This window comes from Carcharodon carcharias, chromosome 18, assembly GCF_017639515.1.
Source record: "Carcharodon carcharias isolate sCarCar2 chromosome 18, sCarCar2.pri, whole genome shotgun sequence".
Taxonomy (NCBI): Eukaryota; Metazoa; Chordata; class Chondrichthyes; order Lamniformes; family Lamnidae; genus Carcharodon; species Carcharodon carcharias.
In genome coordinates this window covers 75,979,083-76,001,758 of record NC_054484.1, presented here as the reverse complement: position 1 = coordinate 76,001,758, position 22,676 = coordinate 75,979,083, and the positions used below count along the sequence as shown (strand labels likewise).

Genomic DNA, 22,676 nt, shown 5'->3' with positions numbered 1-22,676 from the left:
GTTTATTTTATTATACTCAGTGATCAATTTAAATGCAATTTTAAACTTTGGAACTGCACTTATTATAAGGAAGAGAGAGAATAATTTATACGTATGATTCATGTGCTGAACAACCACTGCTATGCCTGGGCAGCAGTGAGCACAGGTCACAAAAGTGAAATGCTAATTTTTAAACATGTTTTCTCCCATCCTGTCCTGAAGGCTCTGAACTTTTGCTGACATGCAGTCCTGCTGGCACAGGTTGGCCTCCAACACTTCATCTTAAAAACGTGTTTTTTCCTTCATCATTAATTCCCAACAAAAAATTATGAAGGAAGGGCTCTTTTTAATGCAGTGTTTTTTTGGGTGGGAATTGTCAGAAAGCTACCGAGCTATGCAGAGCCTTGCAGCCTAACCCAAACCTGTAGCTAACTCAGAGCAGACTGGAAATTGAAGCTGGAACGTCCAGTCTGTCCAGCTCGGCGTTGTGGCTTTACTCACAACGTCATAACAATGTTCTGACTATCTACACGATCTATTCCTGTATGAATGTTTTTATTTCCTCCCTTTGGGCTAAATTAAATGCTCACAGAAGTGAAGTGAAAGCAATCACATTTGAACCAGCAACAAATCAACCTGAACTTCATAGTAAGAACACTTATGACAGTCCTGGTGCAGCTTTAAAAGAATAAACTGAACCTGTGCCTTTTCAGTAATGCCAGCTGCAACATGAAAACAGCATATCTATTAATTTTCTGTCTTAAATAACATGCAACAAGAGTTTCACTTGGCAATATACTCAGCTATAAAAGCTAGCTGAACTGCCAAAACTGAAACTATGTGCACTGATGAAGAGAACCTAGAAATAAATGTAGCACCTAAAATAATATAGAGCTGAACTATCACAATAGGGTACAACTACACACAGCCACCTGAATCAAAACCCAGGTGGCACTGTATTCCGAATCACTTGCAACAATAATTATAGTCTCTCCTTAATTGTTGCAGGAATGCAGATAGTTTCAAAAATGATCCCCAGTTTATATGACATTTCAACATAGCACACTGAAGATGTTGGTAAAGTAGGAGCTGGATTAATCATTTACAGATTTTTAAGTATTAAGCACTCAATTTAAAGATCAATTGTACTGTGCTCTTAGCAAATAAACACACTTGAAAAGTCAACTACTCCCAACTGAACTCCCTCCGCTCTGCCAATCCTCCACCCCTCCCCATCTTATTTTAATACTAAGATTTGTTGAACAAGTTTTATTCATGCTGAAACTCCACAAGGAGCTTTGGTTACTTTTTTTTGAAAACATTTTATGTTTGTTTTAACATTTATTTGGAATTCAAATTTTTAACCAGGAAAGAATCAAATTTGATGGAATTTTATTTTACACAACTGAATGCAGGGCAAGAGATAGCAAAGACTTTTGAAAATGCAGACGTAACATGGTATTTCAAAATGAGGCAAAGAGAGGAATGGCATTGGGGAAGGGGAGGTGGAACTGGAGAATAATGAAAAAGAAGTTTGGGGGGGCTGTTGGGAAGGGATAAAAAGGATTAGGGCTGAAATTTGCGCTAAGCAGGTGGGCACACGCAGGACCTGCCCGAGCACAAAACGGCGCACGATGTCGGGCCAGTGTCCTGACGTCATCGCATGATATTTCGTTCGGTAGGCACACACGGGAGTCGGCAACGCAGCGTCGACAATTAACAGGCTCTTAATGCCATTAAAGTAATAATTAAATGAAATTTTTCACTGCCTGTCCAACCTTATGGTTGGCAGGCAGGCAAAAAGGCCAAGCTGCCTTTGGATTTTTTAGGAAACCTCATCCATGGGTGGGATGAGGTTTCCAACAGCAAATAAAAATTAAATAAAAGTTTTTAAATTTCATTCATAACATGTCCCTACATGAGGGGAAATGTTTTAACAAAAAGTTTTTAATTTTTGAGTTTATAAATCTTCAGCTCCCTGAAGCAGCTCTGTGCCTCAGGGAGCTCTCACTGAACGTGCATGCTCGAATTTCCATGCTGGCCCTCCTCCCACCCCCACCCTGGGAGCGCTGAGTGCTGCAGCATGTGTTTCATGCTGGCTGACTGTTAATCGCAGGCAGCTTCATGACCACTCCCAGGTCCGTCCACCCAACAACCTGAAAATCCTGTCCCTTAAGGTTTTACAAACAAAACAGATTTAAAAGAGAAAGGGGAAACCCACAGATCTGTAATTAGGCTCCAGAACTGCAAAATACATCTGGTCAGACTAAAAGTTTAAATGAAACTTATAGTTTGAACATCAAAAATACATGGGTTATCTCATTATGACTCGATGTGAAGACCCATAACAAACCATTTCAAATCAAATCTCCAACATCATCTGTCATTATCTTTCTCAACCTACCAAAGGTCAATACCACACTGAACTGGTTAAACCTGGGCGGGAAATGGATACTCTTAAAATACAACAGTTCCATAAGATGTGGAAATCTCCAAACCCCTTAAAAACAGAGGTAAAGATTGTCCAGATGGTAATGCTGGGATCATTGGTGCAATTTGGATAAATGTCTAATTTCAGGCCCCCGGTCTAGATTACAATTTCTTGTCACAAATAAAATCATATTCTATATCAACAGATTATAAAAGTCTGATGTCACAACAGCCCATGGACCACATACAGCACAGGTCAGGCAATTCAATTCTACTTGTGCTTATATTTTACTGTGTGTTGATTTTTTGCGACAAGGAAGGAGAAACTGGGACAGGAAAACCCCTGTTATCCAGCATGCTCCAGTTCTGGGAGGTGCCAGCTAATCAAATATGCCAGTTAACCGTGGATGTAAGGCGAGTTCTGTGGTTTCATCCAATCAGAAAGCTCCAGGGTGATCACAAGGGTATCGAGGTCTCACAAGAGGCACAGGAGCAGATGAATCAAGTGAGGGGAGATGGTGCTGCAGAACAGTGGGAGGCTGAGATCAGAGAGAGGACAAGCCCGCCAATAGCAACTGCCACAGAGTTTGACATCTTCAGTCAAAAAAAAGTTAACAGGCCTGACCCCAGAATTCTGATTATTACAGAATTCTGGTTGGTAGAGTGTCGGAAAACAGAATTTTACTGTATTTATAGAGTGTCTTCATGGTGATCCAAAGCGATTCACAGCCAAAGTACTTCAGAAGAGTAGCCAGTGCCATAATGTAAGGAAATGCAGTGGGGAATTTGTCCACAATATCCCACGCACGACACTGGGATCAAATAATCAGGTTTACTGGAGTTAGCTAAGGGATAAGCATCAGATTTCTGATGGTGAACTGGCCAATGCTATCTTTAATGTCCACTCAAGACATAAATCCTAAACTGGAACAGCAACATGTTATTGCAGCAACTTAGAAATGGATGCAACTTAATGGGGGTGTGAATTTAAACTTTATGACCAGGATTTTATAGTCGGCATGCAGGGGCGGGCCCGGCACGTAAAATGACGCGCGATGTCGGGCATGCGCCCCGACATCATTGCGCTGTCTCGTGATGTTTTGTTCGGTGGGCACGTGCCAGAGTCGGCTGTGTGCCCGCCGATAATTGATAGGCCTATTAAGGACATTAACAAAGTAATTAATGTCAAGTTTACGCTGCCCATCCAACCCAACGGTTGGCAGGCAGGCAGGCAAAAAGGCTTTACTTTTTTTAGGATACCTCATCCACGAGCTGGTTGAGGTTTCTTAAAGCTTTTGCAAATTAAATGAAAAATTCTGAAAAATAAAAACATATTTCATTAAATTTATTTATTGTTTTCAATAGCACTTCAATCTCCGAGACAGCTCTGCACTGGACCCAACTCTCCCTCCTCCTTCCTCGTATTATGCTGGGAGCGCCCCCCCTCCCCCCTTCACTAAGCTTACCCAACGTGGCAAAAATTCAGGCCTATTTCTTCTCTCAGGGCACCATGATATGCATAAAGTTAAATAGCTGGGATTCTCCTGCAGAAAGATTTCAAATATCTAATGAGTTATAGGAGAATTTGTCCTTGTATTATTGTATACAATAAGTTTAATTACACATTTGCAGAATCTCATTTCTTTTAAATTAAGATTTATTCATTAAGAGTTTTGATTTAAAAAACGCAGCTACTTTCATGTTTAAATCGCTCCCTGTGTAGATGGTCCACATTGTCCATGATTTCCTAGTTGTCAGAAGCCAAGTAAGCTGCTCCTAATTCTCTGCCAGTTTATCAACTAAACCTGCAATGTTGAGATACAAATTATCCAGGTCAATCTTTATTACTTTCTACCCTCTCTTTGAAATCTCCCCACAGTACTGTAACCAAAATGATAAGGTTTCCAGATTCTAAACTACCAAACCATTCATGCATAAAAAGTTTAATTTACAGTCAGCAGTCTTCTGTAGAGCCATATCTGAAAGATTAAAAGATATGTACACTAATATTTCATCTGCTGATGACTCTGCCAATTGGGTGATTAAATTCAGAACCTACCTGCTGTTTTAAAGGCAACTGCTACAGTGTTGGACGAATTTGCAACTACTTCAGACCACTGCCCATTTGTGTCTGGAGCCCATGCTTGGACAATACAGTAATATGATCCTTCATCGGAAAATTGGGTCCTGTACAGTCGGAAACGGAACTCCTCATCACCGACTTTTTCCAGAACAACATCCTCTGATCGGTCCTGGTCATCCCATCTCTCCAGTTTAACCACTGAGTCCCTGGTCAACGAGATAAGCATTTTGCTGTCCTTTGCATCAGTAAAAGCTGGTTCATTCATCGCTATAGCCACAGAGTAATGAGGAACTTCAACATGCTCTGCAGAAACACTACAGACCATCTCAAAGGTGTTGCCTCGCGTGGATACTGGTTTCTCCTCTGTTGCTGTAATACTCAGGCTTGGATCTAAGAAAGTGAAGGAAATATTATTAAGTGCAATTAAAAATACAGGTTTATTGCAATCTTAAATCAGCAACTTTGACCTACAGGCAACATACATGATGTATAATGCACACTAATCTTAGTTATGAATTATTCTACTAGAAAGCAGAACATTGTGTACAATGAAAAGGTATTAGAGAAATAGTACCTATAGTATCCAAAACCTTGTTCTCCCAATCACAGCCACATGATCATGGAAAATAAGTAAGAGGTCACACAACTCCCTAGGAGCTCGCGGCATGGAAGAAATGAGGATGGGTTGACAAAACCTGGCCCACGTTAGTCTAAATGTTGTCTATCTAAATGTTAGTTCATCCCAATATTAATTGGGCTTGGCTGGAGTGGATTTCTTGAAATGTGTACAGGAGAACTTTTTAGGTCAATATGTAGAGGGTCCAACAAGGGACGGATTGCTGGACCTAATTCTGGGGAATGAAGCCGGACAGGTGGCTGGGGTGATGGTGGGCGAGCATCTTACTGATAGTGACCACAACATGGTACAGTTTAAGTTTGTTATGGACAAAGAAATAGAAAAGTGGCAAAAAAATGTTTAGGATTGGGGGAGAGTGGATTTTAGTAAAATGATTTTAGTAAAATAAGGCAGGATCTGGCCAAGATAGACTGGGAACAGTTACTTGTGGGGAAATCTACAGAGGAGCAAATGGGGAGTGTTCAGGCTCAACATGTTCCCTCTAGGGTGATAGGAAGGAGTAACAAGCCCAGAGAACCATGGATGACCAGAGATATTCAGGATACAATGAGAAGGAAAAAGAGAGGGGCCTTTAGCAGGTACAAGGGGAGCAAATCAGCAGAGGCATTAGTGGAGTACAGAAAGTGCAGGGCAGAGCTTAAGATAGCAATTAGAAGAGCAAAGAGAGGATATGAGAAAACTCTGGCTGGTAAAAGAGGGGAAAATCCCAAGATATTCTATAAGTATATCAATGGGAAAAGGATAACCAGGGAAAGAGTAGGGCCCATTAGGGACCAATCTATGGATGGAGCCAGAGGACATCGGTAGAGTGTTGAACGAATACTGCACATCCGTCTTCACCCAAGAGAATGAGGATGAAGGTACGGAGCTTGGGGAGTGGAACTGCGAGGTTCTTGAGCAAATTGAGATAGGGAGTGACAAGGTATTGGAGGTGTTGGCAGGCTTAAAAGTGGACAAATCTCCAGGTCTGGATGATTTGTGTCCCAGACTGCTGAGGTAGGCAACGGGGGAGATTGCAGGGCTCTGACCCTAATTTTCTTGCCACAGGGAAGGTGCCAGTGGACTGGAGAACAGCTAATGTGGATCAACTATTTAAGAAAAGTTGTAGAGATAAGCCAGGGAACTACAAGCCAGTGAGTCTCATGTCAGTGGTAGGGAAACTATTGGAGAAAATTCTGAAGGAGAGAATCTATCTCCACTTGGAGAGGCAAGGTTTGATCAGGGATAGTCAGCATGGCTTTGTCAGAGGGAGGTCATGCCTAACAAATTTGATTGAATTTTTTGAGGAGGTGACCAGGTGTGTAGATGAGGGTAGTGTAGTTGATGTAGTTTATATGGATTTCAGCAAAGCCTTTGACAAGGTCTCCCATGGGAGACTTATAAAGAAGGCAAATGCACATGGGATACAGGGCAATTTGATAAGGTGGATTCAAAATTGGCTTATTTGTAGGAGACAGAGGGTGATGACAGAAGGATGCTTTAGTGACTGGAAGCCAGTGTCCAGTGGCGTACCACAGGGATCTGTGCTGGGTCCCCCATTATTCGTTATTTATATGAACGACATAGATGACTATGTGGGGGGTAGGATTAGTAAGTTTATGGATGACACAAAGATTGGCTGGGCGGTTAACAATGAGGTTGAGTGTCTTGGACTACAGGAAGATATAGACAGGATGGTCAAATGGGCAGATAAGTGACAGATGGAATTTAACCCTGACAAGTGTGAGGTGATACACTTTGGAAGGAGTAATTTGACAAGGAAGTATTCAATGAACGGCGTGACACTAGGAAGTTCTGAGGAACAAAGGGACCTTGGCTTGTGTGTCCATAGATCTCTGAAGGCAGAGGGGCATGTTAGTGGGGTGGTGAAAAAGGCATATGGAACACTTGCCTTTATCCATCGAGGCATAGATTACAAATGTAGGGAGGACATGCTGGAGTTGTATAGAACCTTGGTGAGGCCACAGCTGTGTGCAGTTCTGGTCACCACATTATTTGGAAGGATGTGATTGAATGGCAGTGGGTGCAGAGGAGATTCACCAGGACGTTGCCTGGGATGAAACATTTAAGTTATGAAGAGAGGTTGGATAGACTTGGGTTGTTTTCATTGGAGCAGAGAAGACCGAGGGGTAACCTGATCGAGGTGTACAAGATTATGAGGGGCATGGACAGGGTGGATAGGGAGCAGCTGTTCCCCTTAGTTGAAGGGTCAGTCACAAGGAGGCATAAGTTCAAGGTGAGGGGCAGGAAGTTTAGGGGGGATGAGATGAAAAACTTATTTACCCAGAGGGTGCTGATGGTCTGGAATGCGCTGCTCAGGAGTGGTGGAGGCGGGTTGCCTCACATCCTTTAAAAAGTACCTGGATGAGCACTTGGCACGTCATAACATTCAAGGCTATGAGCCAAGTGCTGGTAAATGGGATTAGGTAGGTCAGGTATTTCTCATGTGTTGGTGCAGACTCAATGGGCCGAAGGGCTTCTTCTGCACTGTGATTCTGTGATAAACGGGTTATCTCATGAAAATAATTTTTGACATAAGAATAAACAACCTCCAGCAGTATTATCTTGTCTGCAATGGTATTTACAAGTATTGATCAAGGGTTACAATTTTATTCTCTATTTTTAAAGAAAAAGTTCTTACAAAGCAAAACACTTGATTTAAAGAAAAAACAAACGAGACCTTGCCAAGGCGGCAGGGACATTTTACCTTCTGTTTTCCAGAATATATCAATGGCGAGTGAAGAGTTTTCCTGTTTTTTCAACCAAGTGTTACCTCGCTGTTTAATCCAGGCAGTAACATTGCAAAAATATTCTCCTCTGTCAGAGAGAAGGGCATGCTGCATCTGAAACTTGAAAGCATGTATCTCAGGCTTCATAAAACCAATCTCTCCCTTTTCCACTCGTTCATTATACTTATTGCCCAATTTTAGTGTCCAATCCTGATCCATCGTTGCTATGGGCACAGTTGCTTCAGTAGCAACATTCTGCCCTTTTGGACTGAAATACCAGGTCACAGTTAGCTTCGCATCATCTGCATTTTGTAAATTCAACACCCGGCACTCAAGTTCGGCTGACTCCCCTGAGGAACTAGGTACTTTGATGGAGTTTAGCTCAACGGCATACGTAGGATCTGTGGATGCAATTAGAACAAGATGACCTCCAACACGGACGGCAAAATTAACAAACTGATATAGTTCAATCCACTAAGAAGTGATCCCATAGGTAACTATTTAAAAAAATAAATAAAAAGTTGCAGTTGGATTTTCATCAATAAACAAATGAACTATATGAAATAAAAACAAAAAAACTGCGGATGCTGGAAATCCAAAACAAAAACAGAATTACCTGGAAAAACTCAGCAGGTCTGGCAGCAACGGCGGAGAAGAAAAGAGTTGACGTTTCGAGTCCTCATGACCCTTCAACAGAACAGTTCTGTTGAAGGGTCATGAGGACTCGAAACGTCAACTCTTTTCTTCTCCGCCGTTGCTGCCAGAACTGCTGAGTTTTTCCAGGTAATTCTGTTTTTGTTTTGAACTATATGAAATGCCGTTATAAAAATGTTACACTTAGAATAGCATTTTATATCCTGGTCTGAATTGCCAGGCTTGTTTGCAGGTGCATGTAATAACACTTGCACGAGGGAACTCTAAATATGCTGTCAAGAGTTCTATCAAGGTGCAGAAGCATGTCAAGCTGCTTAGAACATTTCCTGTTAGCTATTTCAAAATTACATGGAAAAATGGGGCAACATATGCCGATTAGGCCCAACAAACCATTCCAGCCTAACAGTAAACTAAACCCCCCTCCCAACATGTTACAGTACATTCACACCACTGCTGTAGTTTCAGTTGTATTGATGCTGCAGTTAATTCAAATGTAGCCTAAATCTGGAAATCAATGCTTGATCAGGCTTGAAGAGTGCAAATATGACAGTGCTTTGAGAGAAAGAAAAGAGAGAAAAAAAAACAGGGAATTACAGGCCAGTCAGCCTTACATCAGTTGTTGGGAATGTGCTGCAATCTATTACTAATGAAATCTTAGCAATGCACTGAGAGAATCATAGTGTGACCACACAAAGTCAACATAGCTTAACAAAAGGGAAATGGTGTTTAACAAATGTATTAAGATTTTTTGAGGATGTAACTAGTAGGGTAGATAAAAGACAACTGGGATTACTAGGAGAACTAGAAAACTTGGATTTCCAAAAGGCATTTTATAAAAGGTACCACACAAAAGGTTAACAGACAAGAAAGCGGCTCATGGGGCAGAATTTCATCCTTGGTTGGGTGGGCTCGGCGGGAGCGCTGATAGACCAACTCAGGCCTGCCCAGCACGAAACTCGAGCGGCAGCACTCAGCCTTGCCTGTGAGGGCAGGGGGAGGAGTGCGAGCAGGGCAAGCGTGACCTTTGCGTATGCACGTGAGTGTGCGCTTCAAATCTCCCCGAGGCTGCTCTGTACCTCAGGGAGATGAAGCATCTTCAAACAAAAAAAAATAAAGAAATAATATAATGAAACATGTCACCTGAAATGACTCTGTCACATGAGCAGGGGCATGTTATTAATTAAATTTTAAAAATTTTATTTCATTTGCTTTAGGAAACCTCACCCCACCCGTGGATGAGGTTTCCTAAAAAGTGCAAAAGCCGCTTGGCCTTTTCGCTGCGGGCGTTGAAAAATTTAACTCAATTGATAATTCAATGGCCTTAACAAGCCTTTTAATTGTGGCGGGCTTGCTGCTGACCCTGGTGCGCGCCCACCATATGAAATATCGTGCAACTGCACGTTGACGTCGGGATGCTCGCCTGACATCAACACGCATCGTTTCATGCTTGAGCGAGTTGAGTGCACGCCCACCCGCCGGGCTAAAAATTTTGCCCGTGGGAGTTGGGGGTAATATACTAGCATGGTTAGAAGTTTGGTTAACTGACAGGAAACAAAGAATAATGAAAAATGGAGAATTAAGTTGGCAGCCTATTGATTAGTGGAGTGCTGCAAGGATCAGTGCTGGGGCCTCGGCTATTTATAGTCTATATTAGACTTAGCCAAAGAGATAGAGAGTAATGTATCTAAATGTGTTAGGCAGAAATGTAAGCTGTGAGGAGGACACAAAGAGGCTGTAAAGAGATATAGACAGATTAAACAAGTGGACAACAAGATGGCAGATGGAGTATAACATAGAGAAGTGTGAGGTTAATAACTTTGATCACAAGAATGGAAGAGCAGAATACTTTTTTTTTTAAAAAGGTATAAAACTTGTAAAATATTTTCAGAGGGATTTGGTTGTACCTGTACAAGTACAGGAAGTTAGCATACAGGTGCAGCAAGCAATTAGGAAGGCAAATGGCAGGTTAGCCTTTATTCTGCTACAATTGCACTGGAGTTTGCTGAGACCACACTTGGAACAATGTGTACGGTTTGGGTGTTCATAGTTAAGGAAGGATATACTTACATTGGAGGCAGTACAACAAAGATTTACCAAATTACTCTCTGGGATAAGTGGATTGTCCCATGATGAATGGCCAAATAAACTGGGTCAATATTCTCTAGTGTAGAAGAATGAAAGGTGATATAATTGAAATATAAGATTATGAAGGGGCTTGACAGGATAGGTTTTTCCCTGACTGGGGAATCTAGAACATGGGGGCACAGTCTCAGGATAAAGGGATGATCATTTTGGACTGAGATGAGGAGATATTTCTTCACTCGAGTTGTGAATCTTTGGAATTCTCTACCCCCTAAATGTTGTGGATACTCCATCATTGAATATATTTAAGATGGAGATAGACAGATTTTTGGACTCTCAGGGAATCAAGGGATAAGAGGAGCTGGCAGGAAAATAGAGTTGAAACCTAAAGATCAGCCATGATCATACTGAATGGCAGAGCAGGCCACAAGAAATAGGAGCAGAAGCAATCCTTATGGCCAGGATTGTGCCTTCATTGGGCAGGCTCGGCAGGGGCAGGCAGGAGTGGTCAGGAAGCCGACCACTGCCCGCGATTGGGGCCCGACTGGTGATTTCACACTGGCAGGCCAATTCAAAGTCTGCCCAGCGTGAAACGTGAGCTGCAGTGCTCCCTGAGGTACAAAGCTGCCTCAGAGAGATGAAGTGTTTAAGAATTAAAAATAAAGAATTTTAAATTGTTGAAAAACATGTCCCCTCATGTGACTCTGTCACATGAGCAGGGACATGTCATCAATCAAATGTTTTATTTTTATTTAATTTTTAATAGCTGTTGAAAACCTAATCCTGCCCGTGGATGAGGTTTCCTAAAAAAGCCACCATAAGGTTGGACGGGTAGTGAAAAATTTAATTCAATTGAGACTTTAATGGCCTTAATAGGCCTGTTAATTTTGGTGGGGGTGCTGCTGACTCCCGCGCGCAGCTGCCGACCAAAACATTGCACGAGTGCATGATGGCGCTGACGTCGTAATGCTTACTCAACGTCATCGCATGTCATTTCTTGCATATTCTGGTCAGGCACGCGCCCATCTGACGAGCTAAAAATTCTAGCTTATGGTTTTTATGAGTGAGAAAAGTTCTGGAGGAGATAGTTAGTTTTACTTTGAAGACAGTTCAGGCCTCGAAAGCTGACTTGCATTATAAAGCCCTGACTTGGAGATGGATGACAAGGGCCATTTTAACTCATGGGGCTTATTTAACTATATCAGGCTAAACATTCACCTGAACACAGTACCTACACCTCTAGGCAGAAGTCTGGCAAGCACAGAAGCAGGCCCTTACTTAAGTCCTATGGCAATCTTTTCCAACAATCAGGTAATTGAGGCTGGGGCAGACAGAAGTAAGAGATGCAATGGCGGTCAAGGACAGGAGCACAGGGCTATTTGGCTTCCTTGGAAGAGCCTGGAAGAATATTTACTTTCACGTCCATAAGTAAACCAAGTCTCAAAAAAAAAAAAAAATAAATAATTGCCACACGGAATCTGGGTTTGCTGTTATTTTGCACCTAGTGTTCCTGGTGAGACCTGGCACCGGGCATCAAGCATAATTCCCAAGGGTTGAAATAGACTCGGGGTCTCAATGATGCCATCAGAGCCCAACTTTTCCATATTAACTGAGCTCTCACCTCTCATCTGACCTTGTAGGATGCCAATTTTTAAATCGATGTTCAGGATACTTTTATAAATGTCTTTGCTCTGCACCATGTTAAATTACACCGAAAATAGAGCAAATGAACTTGCAAGCACCATTCTTCACAAAAATACAGCTAAATTTATATAAATAACTTAATTAGACACTATTCCATTTCAATAATGTACAACGCAATACGTGTGCCAAAGCAGGCAGATATGTAATGGGACACACAGACATTCTTTGTAAATACTCTAAATTCATATGTACCACTGGGTTTAATTAATTACTCCAGCACTTATAAAACATTGAAGAATTAAATTACCTAAAATACCAACAGTGACACCGACAGGACTGGACATTCTCTCTGCTGCCTTGTGCCACATCTCACTGGTGTACTGGATCCAGACAGAGGCTGTACAGTAATAATATCCACTATCTGTTTCATCAATCTGTTGCACTCTCAGTTGGTAGTCAGTACCGCTAATCCTGCTCAACGTGACAAAACGTGTATTGTTCACAACTGCGGCATGGTTCAAGTGCACTAGAACTTTATTGCTTGGAGGATTAATTGCTGCAGATGTGCTGAAATACCAGCTAACTGTCACCATGTCTTCAACTCCTGTTACATTGCAGATGAGATCAATGGTATCACCTTTGTTTAAAGCAAGATTCCCTCCGACTGTAGAGACCTTTAGGAGCTGGGCTGTAATAAACAAGGTATATTCTTTAGTAAGGTTTCTCCTAAGAGTATTCCAGACTTCAACAGTTACCTGAACTTGTCTATTCTGACCCAAGAATTTTGTAACAGATGATCGACTCATCCATAAGTAAATGACTTATCATGTTATTCGGCTCAGTCTCAAAGAAACATCAAATATTCAAGCAGGAAACTGTTAGTTTACATAGAGTTAATTACATATCCTCCACGAGTAGTTCACAGTGCCTTCTCTGTTCTTACAAATCAGGGGCTATGATGGCACAGTAGTAATGTCATTGGAGTGGTAATCCAGAGGCCCAGGCATATGCTCTGAGGATGTTGGTTCAAATCCCCCCATGGCAGCTGGTGGAATTTGAATTCAATAAATCTGGAAATAAAAGTTAGTCTCAGTAATCTCACCTTTTACATTCTACACCTCTTACCACAGAACCCTGTAATTTATTCATTTTTTTTTTGGCCTGGTTTACTGGAGATGCTGCTTAGGTAAGACAGAAAAGGTGAACAAAGCGAGAATGAAAAACAACAAAGCTAAATCAAGTTACATTACCCACTGTTGAACAGCTTGCTGAAATTAAATTTTGAATTTGAACCCTGTTTTTAATGCCTTTGCTAGCAACTCCATCTAAACCACCCTCTACCCCAGGAAGAGTCATTTAGTAATATTTGCATGAAGATTTAATTTATGAATAATGAAATGATTTGCTGAGAACAACATACCTAACTGCTGTACTTTGATCATTGCAATGTCCGTATTTTTTTCTTGGATTTTTTTCCAGTTGGAGCCATCTTCTTTGGCCCATTCTGCTGCTACACAGGAGTAAACACCCTCGTCCTCAGGTCGCAAGTGGCTGATAATCAATTTGAAGATGCCGTTTCTTTCCATTTCCATTCTAACATCACCACTCTGATACCTATTTTTGTACGAATCACCGGGCTGAAAGCTGTTATCTTCAGTGAATGACAGGATGTCCTTAGTCACACTGTCATTTAATTTTAACTGCCATGTGACAGAGACATGAGTGGGAACAGACGAATTTGTCGTTGCGACACACTGAAGTTCCAATGGCTTCCCTTCAGTGAAACTTGCAGGCTTCACGCTTCTGGATTTTCCAGACAATATAGTCAGTCCATCTGGGATCACTGTTTGGTAAAGGAATGCATTGGGATTACTAACAAAACCAAAATGCTCAGAAGCGTAAAGGAATAGTTATAAAAGTAGAATCAGGGCCTTGATCTCTCTCAATAACACCTTCTGTTTCCTATCCTCGATATAAGTTTGAGTTCCAATTTTATCTCAACGTATCTAGGAGTATTTTTCCAATACTTGAAAAGATTAGTGGTTCAATTTAAAATTGACTGGATATGAGTGTCAGAGTAAAGGGCAGTGGAATTGTTTTATTATTTGATAGAATATATGTGTGATGGATATAACAGGTAACATTGTGCACTTTGAGGCAATATTCCCTTTGTGATAATTCAAGTACAGTCAAGTTTTCATCTAGTTTCTGGCAGGACATTCCATGTCCATCAACTTAAATGCATGTATAAAAAAATCCTAGCCATGTGTTGCCTTTTTGGCAACACTTAAAATTTGTCTTCTCATTACCAATTCACTGGCAAGTGGAAACTGACTTTCCCCATTTAACTCATCACCTGCACCCCACCCATAACTTTCTCTGAAAAGATTCCTCTTTGACCTAAAATACCTGTTTCTCTAGTCGCTCTTTTGTAGCTAAAATTTGTGACACCTGGCATCATCTTATTCTCTCTGCACCTTCTCTGGCCAGGCCCTCTTTCCTAAAGTAAGGGATTTGGGGGTCCTCAGGTACGCTAGCCCTTTGCCATTCATGCAAATTCAGCGGGTAATAGGGAAGGCAAATGAAAGTTGGCCTTTATTGCAAAGGGAATGGAGTATAAAAATAGGGAAGTCTTGCTAAAACTATACAAGGCACTAGTTAGACCACACCAAGAATACTGTGAACAGTTTTGGTCCCCTTATCTAAGGAAAGATATACTGGCATTGGAGGCAGTCCAGAGAAGGTTCACTAGGTTGATTCTGGGTATGGAGGGATTTTCTTATGAGGAGAGGTTGAGTAGGAAGGCCCTGTTCTCATTGGAGTTTAGAAGAATGAGAGGCGACCTTATTGAAACATACAAGATTCTTAGGGGGCTTGACAGGCTAGATGCTGAGAGGTTGTTTCCCCTTTTGGAAGAGTCTAGGAGGACCAGAGGACATAATCTCAAAGTAAAGGGTCGCCCATTTAAGAGAGAGATGAGGAGGAATTTCTCCTCTGAGGGTGGTGAATCTGTGGAATTCTTTCCGCAGAGGATTGTAGAGGCTTGGCCGTTAAGTATATTCAAGGCTGAGAGAGAAAGACAATTTTTAATCAGTAAGGGAATCAAGGGTTATGGTGAAAAGGCAGGAAAGTGGAGTTGAGGATTATCATCATTGAATGGTGGAGTGGACTCGATGGGCCAAATGGCCTTCATCTGCTCCTATGTCTTATGGTCTTAAGGTGCCCAAAACTGGCCAGAATATTCTAACTTGAGGCCTAACCAATGACTTGTACAAGTTTAACTCCACCCCTATTGTAGCCTGGAATTTAGAGACTGAAACACCAAGGTTCTATGAATACTTTACAGACTTCATTGATTACATGTTTCTGAACTCACTTACAAAGAACCATTCTACACTGCTAAACTGATTATGGGAACTGGCAGCTTCCCAGGATCTAGACAACTTTTGCAAGGATATAAGATAGACTGTTTAGAATTCCAAAACTGACAAGCGAAAACAAAGCCTAGTGTTAGTAACTGAAACATTACAGGACAGAAATAGTTAACAATTCATCCAATTATTAACATGAACCTCCAACAATTAACACTCAGCCATGTATGTGCTGAAGGAGGCTTTCTTTTCTACCATCCTTTAAAAGGCAGAATATAAAATGGAAGTCATTACGGTTTCATCATTGCTACCCTGTTCAGAGTACATATTATTGAAGAGCAACAGTTCATTTAGTCCCGGTTACTGTTTAATCCCAAATTCTGCCATTTTGAACCATTATGTGATTCGATTCTTTGCAATATTCACTAATTGTCATTCTATTTAAATTACAACACCCAAGCATCAAATCTTATTACATATTTGATATCCTATAATCAAGTGAACACAGTCCATTGCACCAAGACAACGTACATTTTGTGCGGGGTGGGAAAGAGATGTAAACTTCAATGGTTCCAAATAGCTTCAAAAATAGAAAATGCAATCAGATAAAGAAAGCAACAGTGAAATAAAACAATTAGCAGAATTTAAATTGGATTAATATTCTATATTTAGCTCAGGGTGATTGGCTTTAAAACTCCAAAATGGAAGATGAAGGAGTGTCAGTACTGGCTCAGTAGTAGTGCATTGACCAGATTCAAAGTTGTGGGTTCAAACCCAAATCCACAGCAGATAACCGGAGCTGACACTTCAGCGCAGTGACAGGGAGTCCTGCATTGTCAAGGTGCCATCTTTTAAAGGAGGTTAAAATGTGATCCTGTCTGTCTTCTTAGGTAGATGCAAGAGATTGAAATGGAGCTGGGGAGTTCTCCTGAGGTTCTGGTAAACACTTATCCCTCAAACAACCACCACCAGATTGATTCGTCATTCAACTTTTTCTGACTGGTGGCACCTTGCTCTGTGCAAATATGTTGCAGCACCATTTTGACAACTCCCACACTATCGTCACCCAAATAATCACAGCACCTAATTAACTGCCCAGATACTCCACTTGGGGGATGGAGAAAAAAAAAGGAGGAATATCACAGCATGGTGTAGAGAGCATCAGTGAGCAGACACAAGGTAAAGAGGGTGACCTGAGGGTGGAGAAACAAATGCCGCCTGCTGAGGAGCCAAGTGGTCCAAATCTCAGGTGATTAATATTCATCTGAAAAAGTATATAAGGATATAAGAACTGCTGCAAATCATGAACATGCTTCAGAAGATGTAAGTTGCAGAAGTTTACAAGCTCCATCAGCAACACGATGAAGGAAATGTGTGAAGTAATACAAATCACCAGGGGCTGTGGCTGTCCAGGAGAGATCTGCAGCTAAATGACTGCCGGAGGATGACCACTTACAGCTACTGTCTCCGGAATGTAAGCACTTCATTGCTTCCATCAACTGCTAGCAAGACAGCCATATCAGGACCATAGCTCAGGTCTTATATGATCTGTTCTGAAACTGGCAATTTGGCCAATAAAGTCAATTCCCCACAATAGTGGGATACAGGGAATGAAAATGGAAGATACTGCTATGTATCAAGATGGTGATGAGGGGGTCCCAGGAAGAAGTTTTGTCTCAAGCGGGTAAGGATTTAGGCACAAGGGGGTAAATACAGAATTAGGAAATAGATAACTGATAGGGTACGTGGGGGTGAGTAACACAGGCAAGGCAGCATGTATTCTGATATCTAGCTGCCCTAGGTTTGTAGTGGTGGCCTTCTCCAATCCTTATGGTGATGGTGCTCCCACTATAAAGGTTTGAAAAAGGATTTTGAAGATTCTGACCCAGCACCAAAGGAAGAATGACAATATATATCCAAATGAGGATGCTGCGAGAATCTGTCCCCTGTACATAATTAAATAAACATATTTTTTAAAGGCTCGCTTATTTTGCAAACATGCAACCTGCTCTTCTACATTTTCAACTATCCCTATTGGAATCTAACCTCAATTCACTTGTAGTAAGGGACACAGTGAGGAGGATGATGTACTTCTAATAGTTTTGGTCACAACCTTTTAATCCAGAGACAGGGTAAAGACTTGTGGTGCTGGTTAAGTTAATGGTTATGTTTCTTAATTCTAACTAAACTAAAGCTACAAACACACCAGAAAAATAACAAACCATACTTGTATGAAATAAATTCAATACTATATAATGAGCAAATACAGACCAGGAAAGCAACAAGCTCCATTTCTGGGCACTGCCAATTTAACTACTCTCAGCCAAGACAAGGGTAGAGATACAATAATTAGCAACAGTACCCAAATCTCAAGAGAGGGCGTGGGATGGGTGCAGTGGCAGAAATAAAGCCCCAGTGTTCCTTTTACTGATCAATTGTCAGGAACTGTCATTAGACAGTTGTACGTGCATGCCTGTGTATGAGACAAGTTAGGAATAAGGTCAGTTTTGATATTTCCAAAGCTGAACAACCCATCACTTATAGCCAAGATCTTCCCATTAAAAGATAACTACTTGGGTGAGATCATATCCCAGTATCAGGCAGCAAATTTAGGGGAGGATGGAGAAAATTGGAAAAGTGAACATATTTTACCTTCACTTGTAAATAGTGGGAAAGTAGATATAAGTAAGATTAGCAATATGTAGTCATGTGACACACACATCCACTTAAAATGAATTAAAGGTAATAGCAGTTAGTGTATCTTTTGCAAAGCTTACCCTTCAAATTCACACTGTCTTTATAAGTTCCAAAACTATTTTCATCTGTGCTAGGTGTCTGGCATTGATATTCCCCTTCATCCTCAAATTGGACACTCTTGAAACGTAGTTCAACAGAGCTGTCACCGAGTCTCTCCACCCAAATGTCCCTTTTCTGGATTTTATCCTTGTATTCAGCAGCTGAAAAATCAGGTTCCAATGTGCTGACAATATTTAACCACTGGTTCCCACGGGACACAATCCAATCAAAGTTTTGTTCGGACGGCCCTTGATAATCACTGACGTTACAGGGAATGCTGACTGGAGTTCCAACTACACGGTACAGGTTGCCTGCTGGGACTTTCACAATACGCCCTGAACTCAGTCCTGCAAGAAAAAAGGAAAAATACCCAAACATGAATAACTCTCAACTGAGAGGCAGAATATTGAGTAAGATGAGAAATCCCCACATCCTTGCCAACATGAAGTCAATAAATGCTTACAAACAAGCATAAACATAGCTTGCTATATTTTGCTCGGATATGGTTTCAATTGACAGAAATCCAACTGCTTTAATCTCTGGCTCACATTGTGAATGACAGTATAGCTGTTAAGAGGTAGATGAGAAGTGTATATTAAAAAGGCAATTACTGGCACAAGTAATTTCATTGATGTGATATACTTAATTTCACAAAGTATCACTTTCCATCATGGCCAATGTTTTAAATTTTGAGCCATCTGTTTCTCCATGCAAACCTCAGGAGAGAAATGGATGCATACTGCCATTATTGTCCAATACATCAGCTAATAACCGTGTGCTTATCTGAAAATCCAGATGTGAATAATTGCATTATTGATTAGTAAAGGAGTAATAGACACTGGTTTTCTGTGTTTAACTTCAATACTCACATGGTATACACGCATGTCCTTTGTACATCGAGGCTTACATGTGAATAATTCTATCTTTGCTTTGGTATGATTCTAAGTGCTATACTTTGAGATTTCATGTAACAATGTCTGCTCTTGGTTAGCCTTTCTCTTTTAGTCACAATATGTTGCACAAGTTGCTGAAAGTGCAACCTCAATGTCGCAGCGAGAGAAACTGGGCACCTGGGAGCCGAATGAAGCAATCTCCTTAAATCAATCAGATTGAAGGATTGTGGAATTAACAGCTCAAGAACTGAGAAGGAAGACGTAAATAAGAATGGGTGAATTCAATGTCGAATGAACCACAGCGAGTGAGAGCGCCTTTTCTCCCGCTCTCTTAGGCCAAAGGAAAAGCAAAAAAGAATAATTTAAAATGTGACATTTTAAAAAATATTCAGCAATTCCAAGTCTCATTCCTTTAGGTTTTAATTAGTTCATTTTGAATGCCAGAGAGGTCGACTGGCAGCAATTAAAACTCACACATCATGAAAAAGAATACTGTGAATGCATAGGAGTTAACATTCTGTGGAGAGTTTAGTTTGCATCTGCCACGCAAATGAAGCAACTTCATACCATCGAATGTATTTGAATGCCAAGGCAAACAGGAAAATAAATCTAACAGCAGAGAACATTTCGGACAGAAACTTTTGAATTTCTGCATTTAACTGCTCATTGCCTTCTCTTGAAGTTGTGCAATGCTGCACATAAATGATAGCAAGCACTATTAGCCTCCATGAAATTTGACAGAAATTTATGGACCAATATCTGGAACAGAGAAGAGACAAAATGTGCAAGATTTTTGAACACTGGACAGATCACAGATGCAAACTTCAATGGAATTAACATGTAAAAGTTAAGGCCATTATCATCCATAAAATTTCATCATTTGCTGAAAGAATTTCCAGGTTATATTATTCATAAAAATTTACAGGCAGATTTGCACTAAGTGCAGTAGCGGGCAGGTAACACAACATCTTACCTGCCAGCCACTATGGCAGGTTTTCACATCATATCATCTCAAATCCGCCTCATTATTTATGCACTCTTGGGAAACACACCGTTTCCATGGTGGGTGGACTCTCATTCGCCTGCCAGCCATCACCTTGTCACTCTATCACTCTGGACGCCAAGTTTAAAGTCCAGCTGCAAGCACAGTGCTCATTGCTTCCAGCTCACCACTGCTGCACAGAAAAAAGACCCACCCCCCCCTCGCTTTCAATGAGGAGTACCTCGAGCGACTGCTGGACGCTGTGGAGCCCCACCAGGATGTCCTGTACCTCTGCTCTGGCTGCAGGATGGGCAGCAACATGACTAATCCAGCTTGGAAGGGAGTAGTAATGGTGGTCAGTGTCCTTCAGAAGAGGACAGCCACCCAGTGCCGTAAGATGATGAATGATCTCCTCTATTCCGCCAGGGTAAGTCACTCTTTTCATCACCCTGAACTCACACTCACAAACCCATCACATATCCACAGGGCCCTTGCTCATTGCCAGTTCAAGGGGCATCACCATTCACTCTCTCACACACACACCATCATGGTCCTCATCCCGTCCACAGGACCACTTACCACCCACACAGGCCAGGCATACTTATCATCTGGCCTGGCAGGGATCCTGCTTACTCTTTCTCCAGCTCTATTCAGGCAGCGTAAGCTGGCACACAACAAGAGAGAGGGGCTGCAGACCGGTGGCGGATGCCCAAAATCAAGGTCCTCACAGATTTTGAAAACCGAGCCATCCAGCTGGCCGGCCATGAACTGGACCGCTCCTGTGCTGATGGTGAGGTTGGCGCTGCTCTACCAAGTGAAGATCCAGCAGTGCAACATCCATCAGACAACCATCCTGTGAGTGGTGTCCTCTTTCACAGGCCATCGCCATGTACTAATTATCTCTCCTTGCTTTCACAGGCATATCTGCAAACAGCTGACAAAGTCCATGACCAGGGCCTCCAATCAAGCGTGAAGAAACTGAAGAGGAATCTGGAGGCATCCTCCCTGAAGTCCTGTCACAGCGCATACCCACACCCTCCACCAGCACAGAGACACACACCTCAGTAGGACCTAGCTTTAGTGTAGCTTTGGGACTACAATCTGGTGAGCACATTGCACTTTCTGATCCACAGCAGGCAGACCAGGGACTTCCCAGGTCCAAGCACTCAGAGGTCTGCTGGAGGCCAGAACATTGCTGAGTTCGAGTCAGATGACAAACCTCTGGATTCGGTCACGTCACAGTTTCTGGAACTACAAAGGCAAGCTCGGGAACATCAGGAAGGGATGTCCACTGCACTCCTCTGATTGAAAGGCATGATGGACGAGTCTCTCTGTCTTCAGGCTGAGGTGATATCGCCAGCATGCTAATGCACTGAGGTCAACACTGGTAGGGTGGCGGCTGCCATGCCATAGTTGGCCTCCAACAGTGTGTATGTGAGAGGGGTGCTGGGCAGCTCGACCTCACTCCAGCTACACCTGCTCCTCAAGGACTCAGCCTGGGTCCCCCAGACACCCATAGGGAGATCAGCAGGTGCACACTCCAGGCCCATCCATCCAGGTTACTCCAAGAGTGCCCAGTCAGTCAATCTAACTCCCCTCCTCCTGTGACCTCAGCAGCTCCAGCTTCACAGGCTGAGGAGGGCGCAACTGCCACACAGCAGGACCCCGAAAGCAGGCTGGGGCTCTCCATGGCCCTCCAGAGGGTGCCCGTCAAAGTCATCACAGACAGGGTGTCACAGTCAGCAGGCTGCCTCCACCTCCGCTGTGGATGTCCAGAGAGCATCAAGACATAGCGGCAGTGTTAGGAAAGTTAAGGATAATTAACTCTTTCTGAATGCACAGCCTGGGCACAGGTGTTAATCACTTGTACATACTGTTCACCATAGTCAATAAACTCCCAAGAATGTCTCCCTGCCTGTGGCTCCTCGTTCTGATGGGCAGTGTTCTTGTCACTCACATGTGAGACGTTTCTGCACAAGATAAAGACAGATGTCTCAGTCCAGGGTCTCTTCCCTATGCTCTGTGCAGCCTTCAGACCAAAGTGATGGTCCAGCCTCACACTCCCTGAAAACATTATTGATACCTGCACCTCGGCCGTGCTGGTCATTACTGCCAGAATATAGTGGGCAGGCGCCACAGAGTTCTTGCATTCTCTCAATGTGCACTCGGCACCTTTAAGGTGGGGCTGACCCTCATCTCTTCAGCATCTGTGACCACTGATACCGTGCGCCACCCCCTGAAGGGCTCAGGTGCTGAACGGGACAAAGCATCAGAACTTATAAAGTTTCATGGCTGCGTCTCAATGATATGGCCCTGAGCACAGAGCACAAGTGAGCTGCCCTCAGCCAGAGAGGAGACAGACATTAGAGACAGGCTACGTGAAAATCTATGGAGTG

At 42.3% G+C, this 22,676-nt stretch overlaps 1 protein-coding gene across 3 annotated transcripts in view; it reads right to left on the bottom strand.

Annotated features, from left to right (window-relative positions):
- LOC121290733 (prostaglandin F2 receptor negative regulator-like) overlaps positions 1–22,676 on the bottom strand; it is a 123,592-nt gene that overhangs the window by 9,571 nt on the left and 91,345 nt on the right. For all 3 annotated transcript variants that reach the window (XM_041211579.1, XM_041211580.1, XM_041211581.1), the window contains exons 2-6: positions 18,387–18,752; positions 13,659–14,081; positions 12,546–12,926; positions 7,837–8,259; positions 4,469–4,882 (exon numbers count right to left, since the gene is read on the bottom strand). In XM_041211579.1, the coding sequence (XP_041067513.1) occupies positions 4,469–4,882; positions 7,837–8,259; positions 12,546–12,926; positions 13,659–14,081; positions 18,387–18,752 (2,007 nt within the window). The remainder of the gene's footprint in view (positions 1–4,468; positions 4,883–7,836; positions 8,260–12,545; positions 12,927–13,658; positions 14,082–18,386; positions 18,753–22,676) is intronic.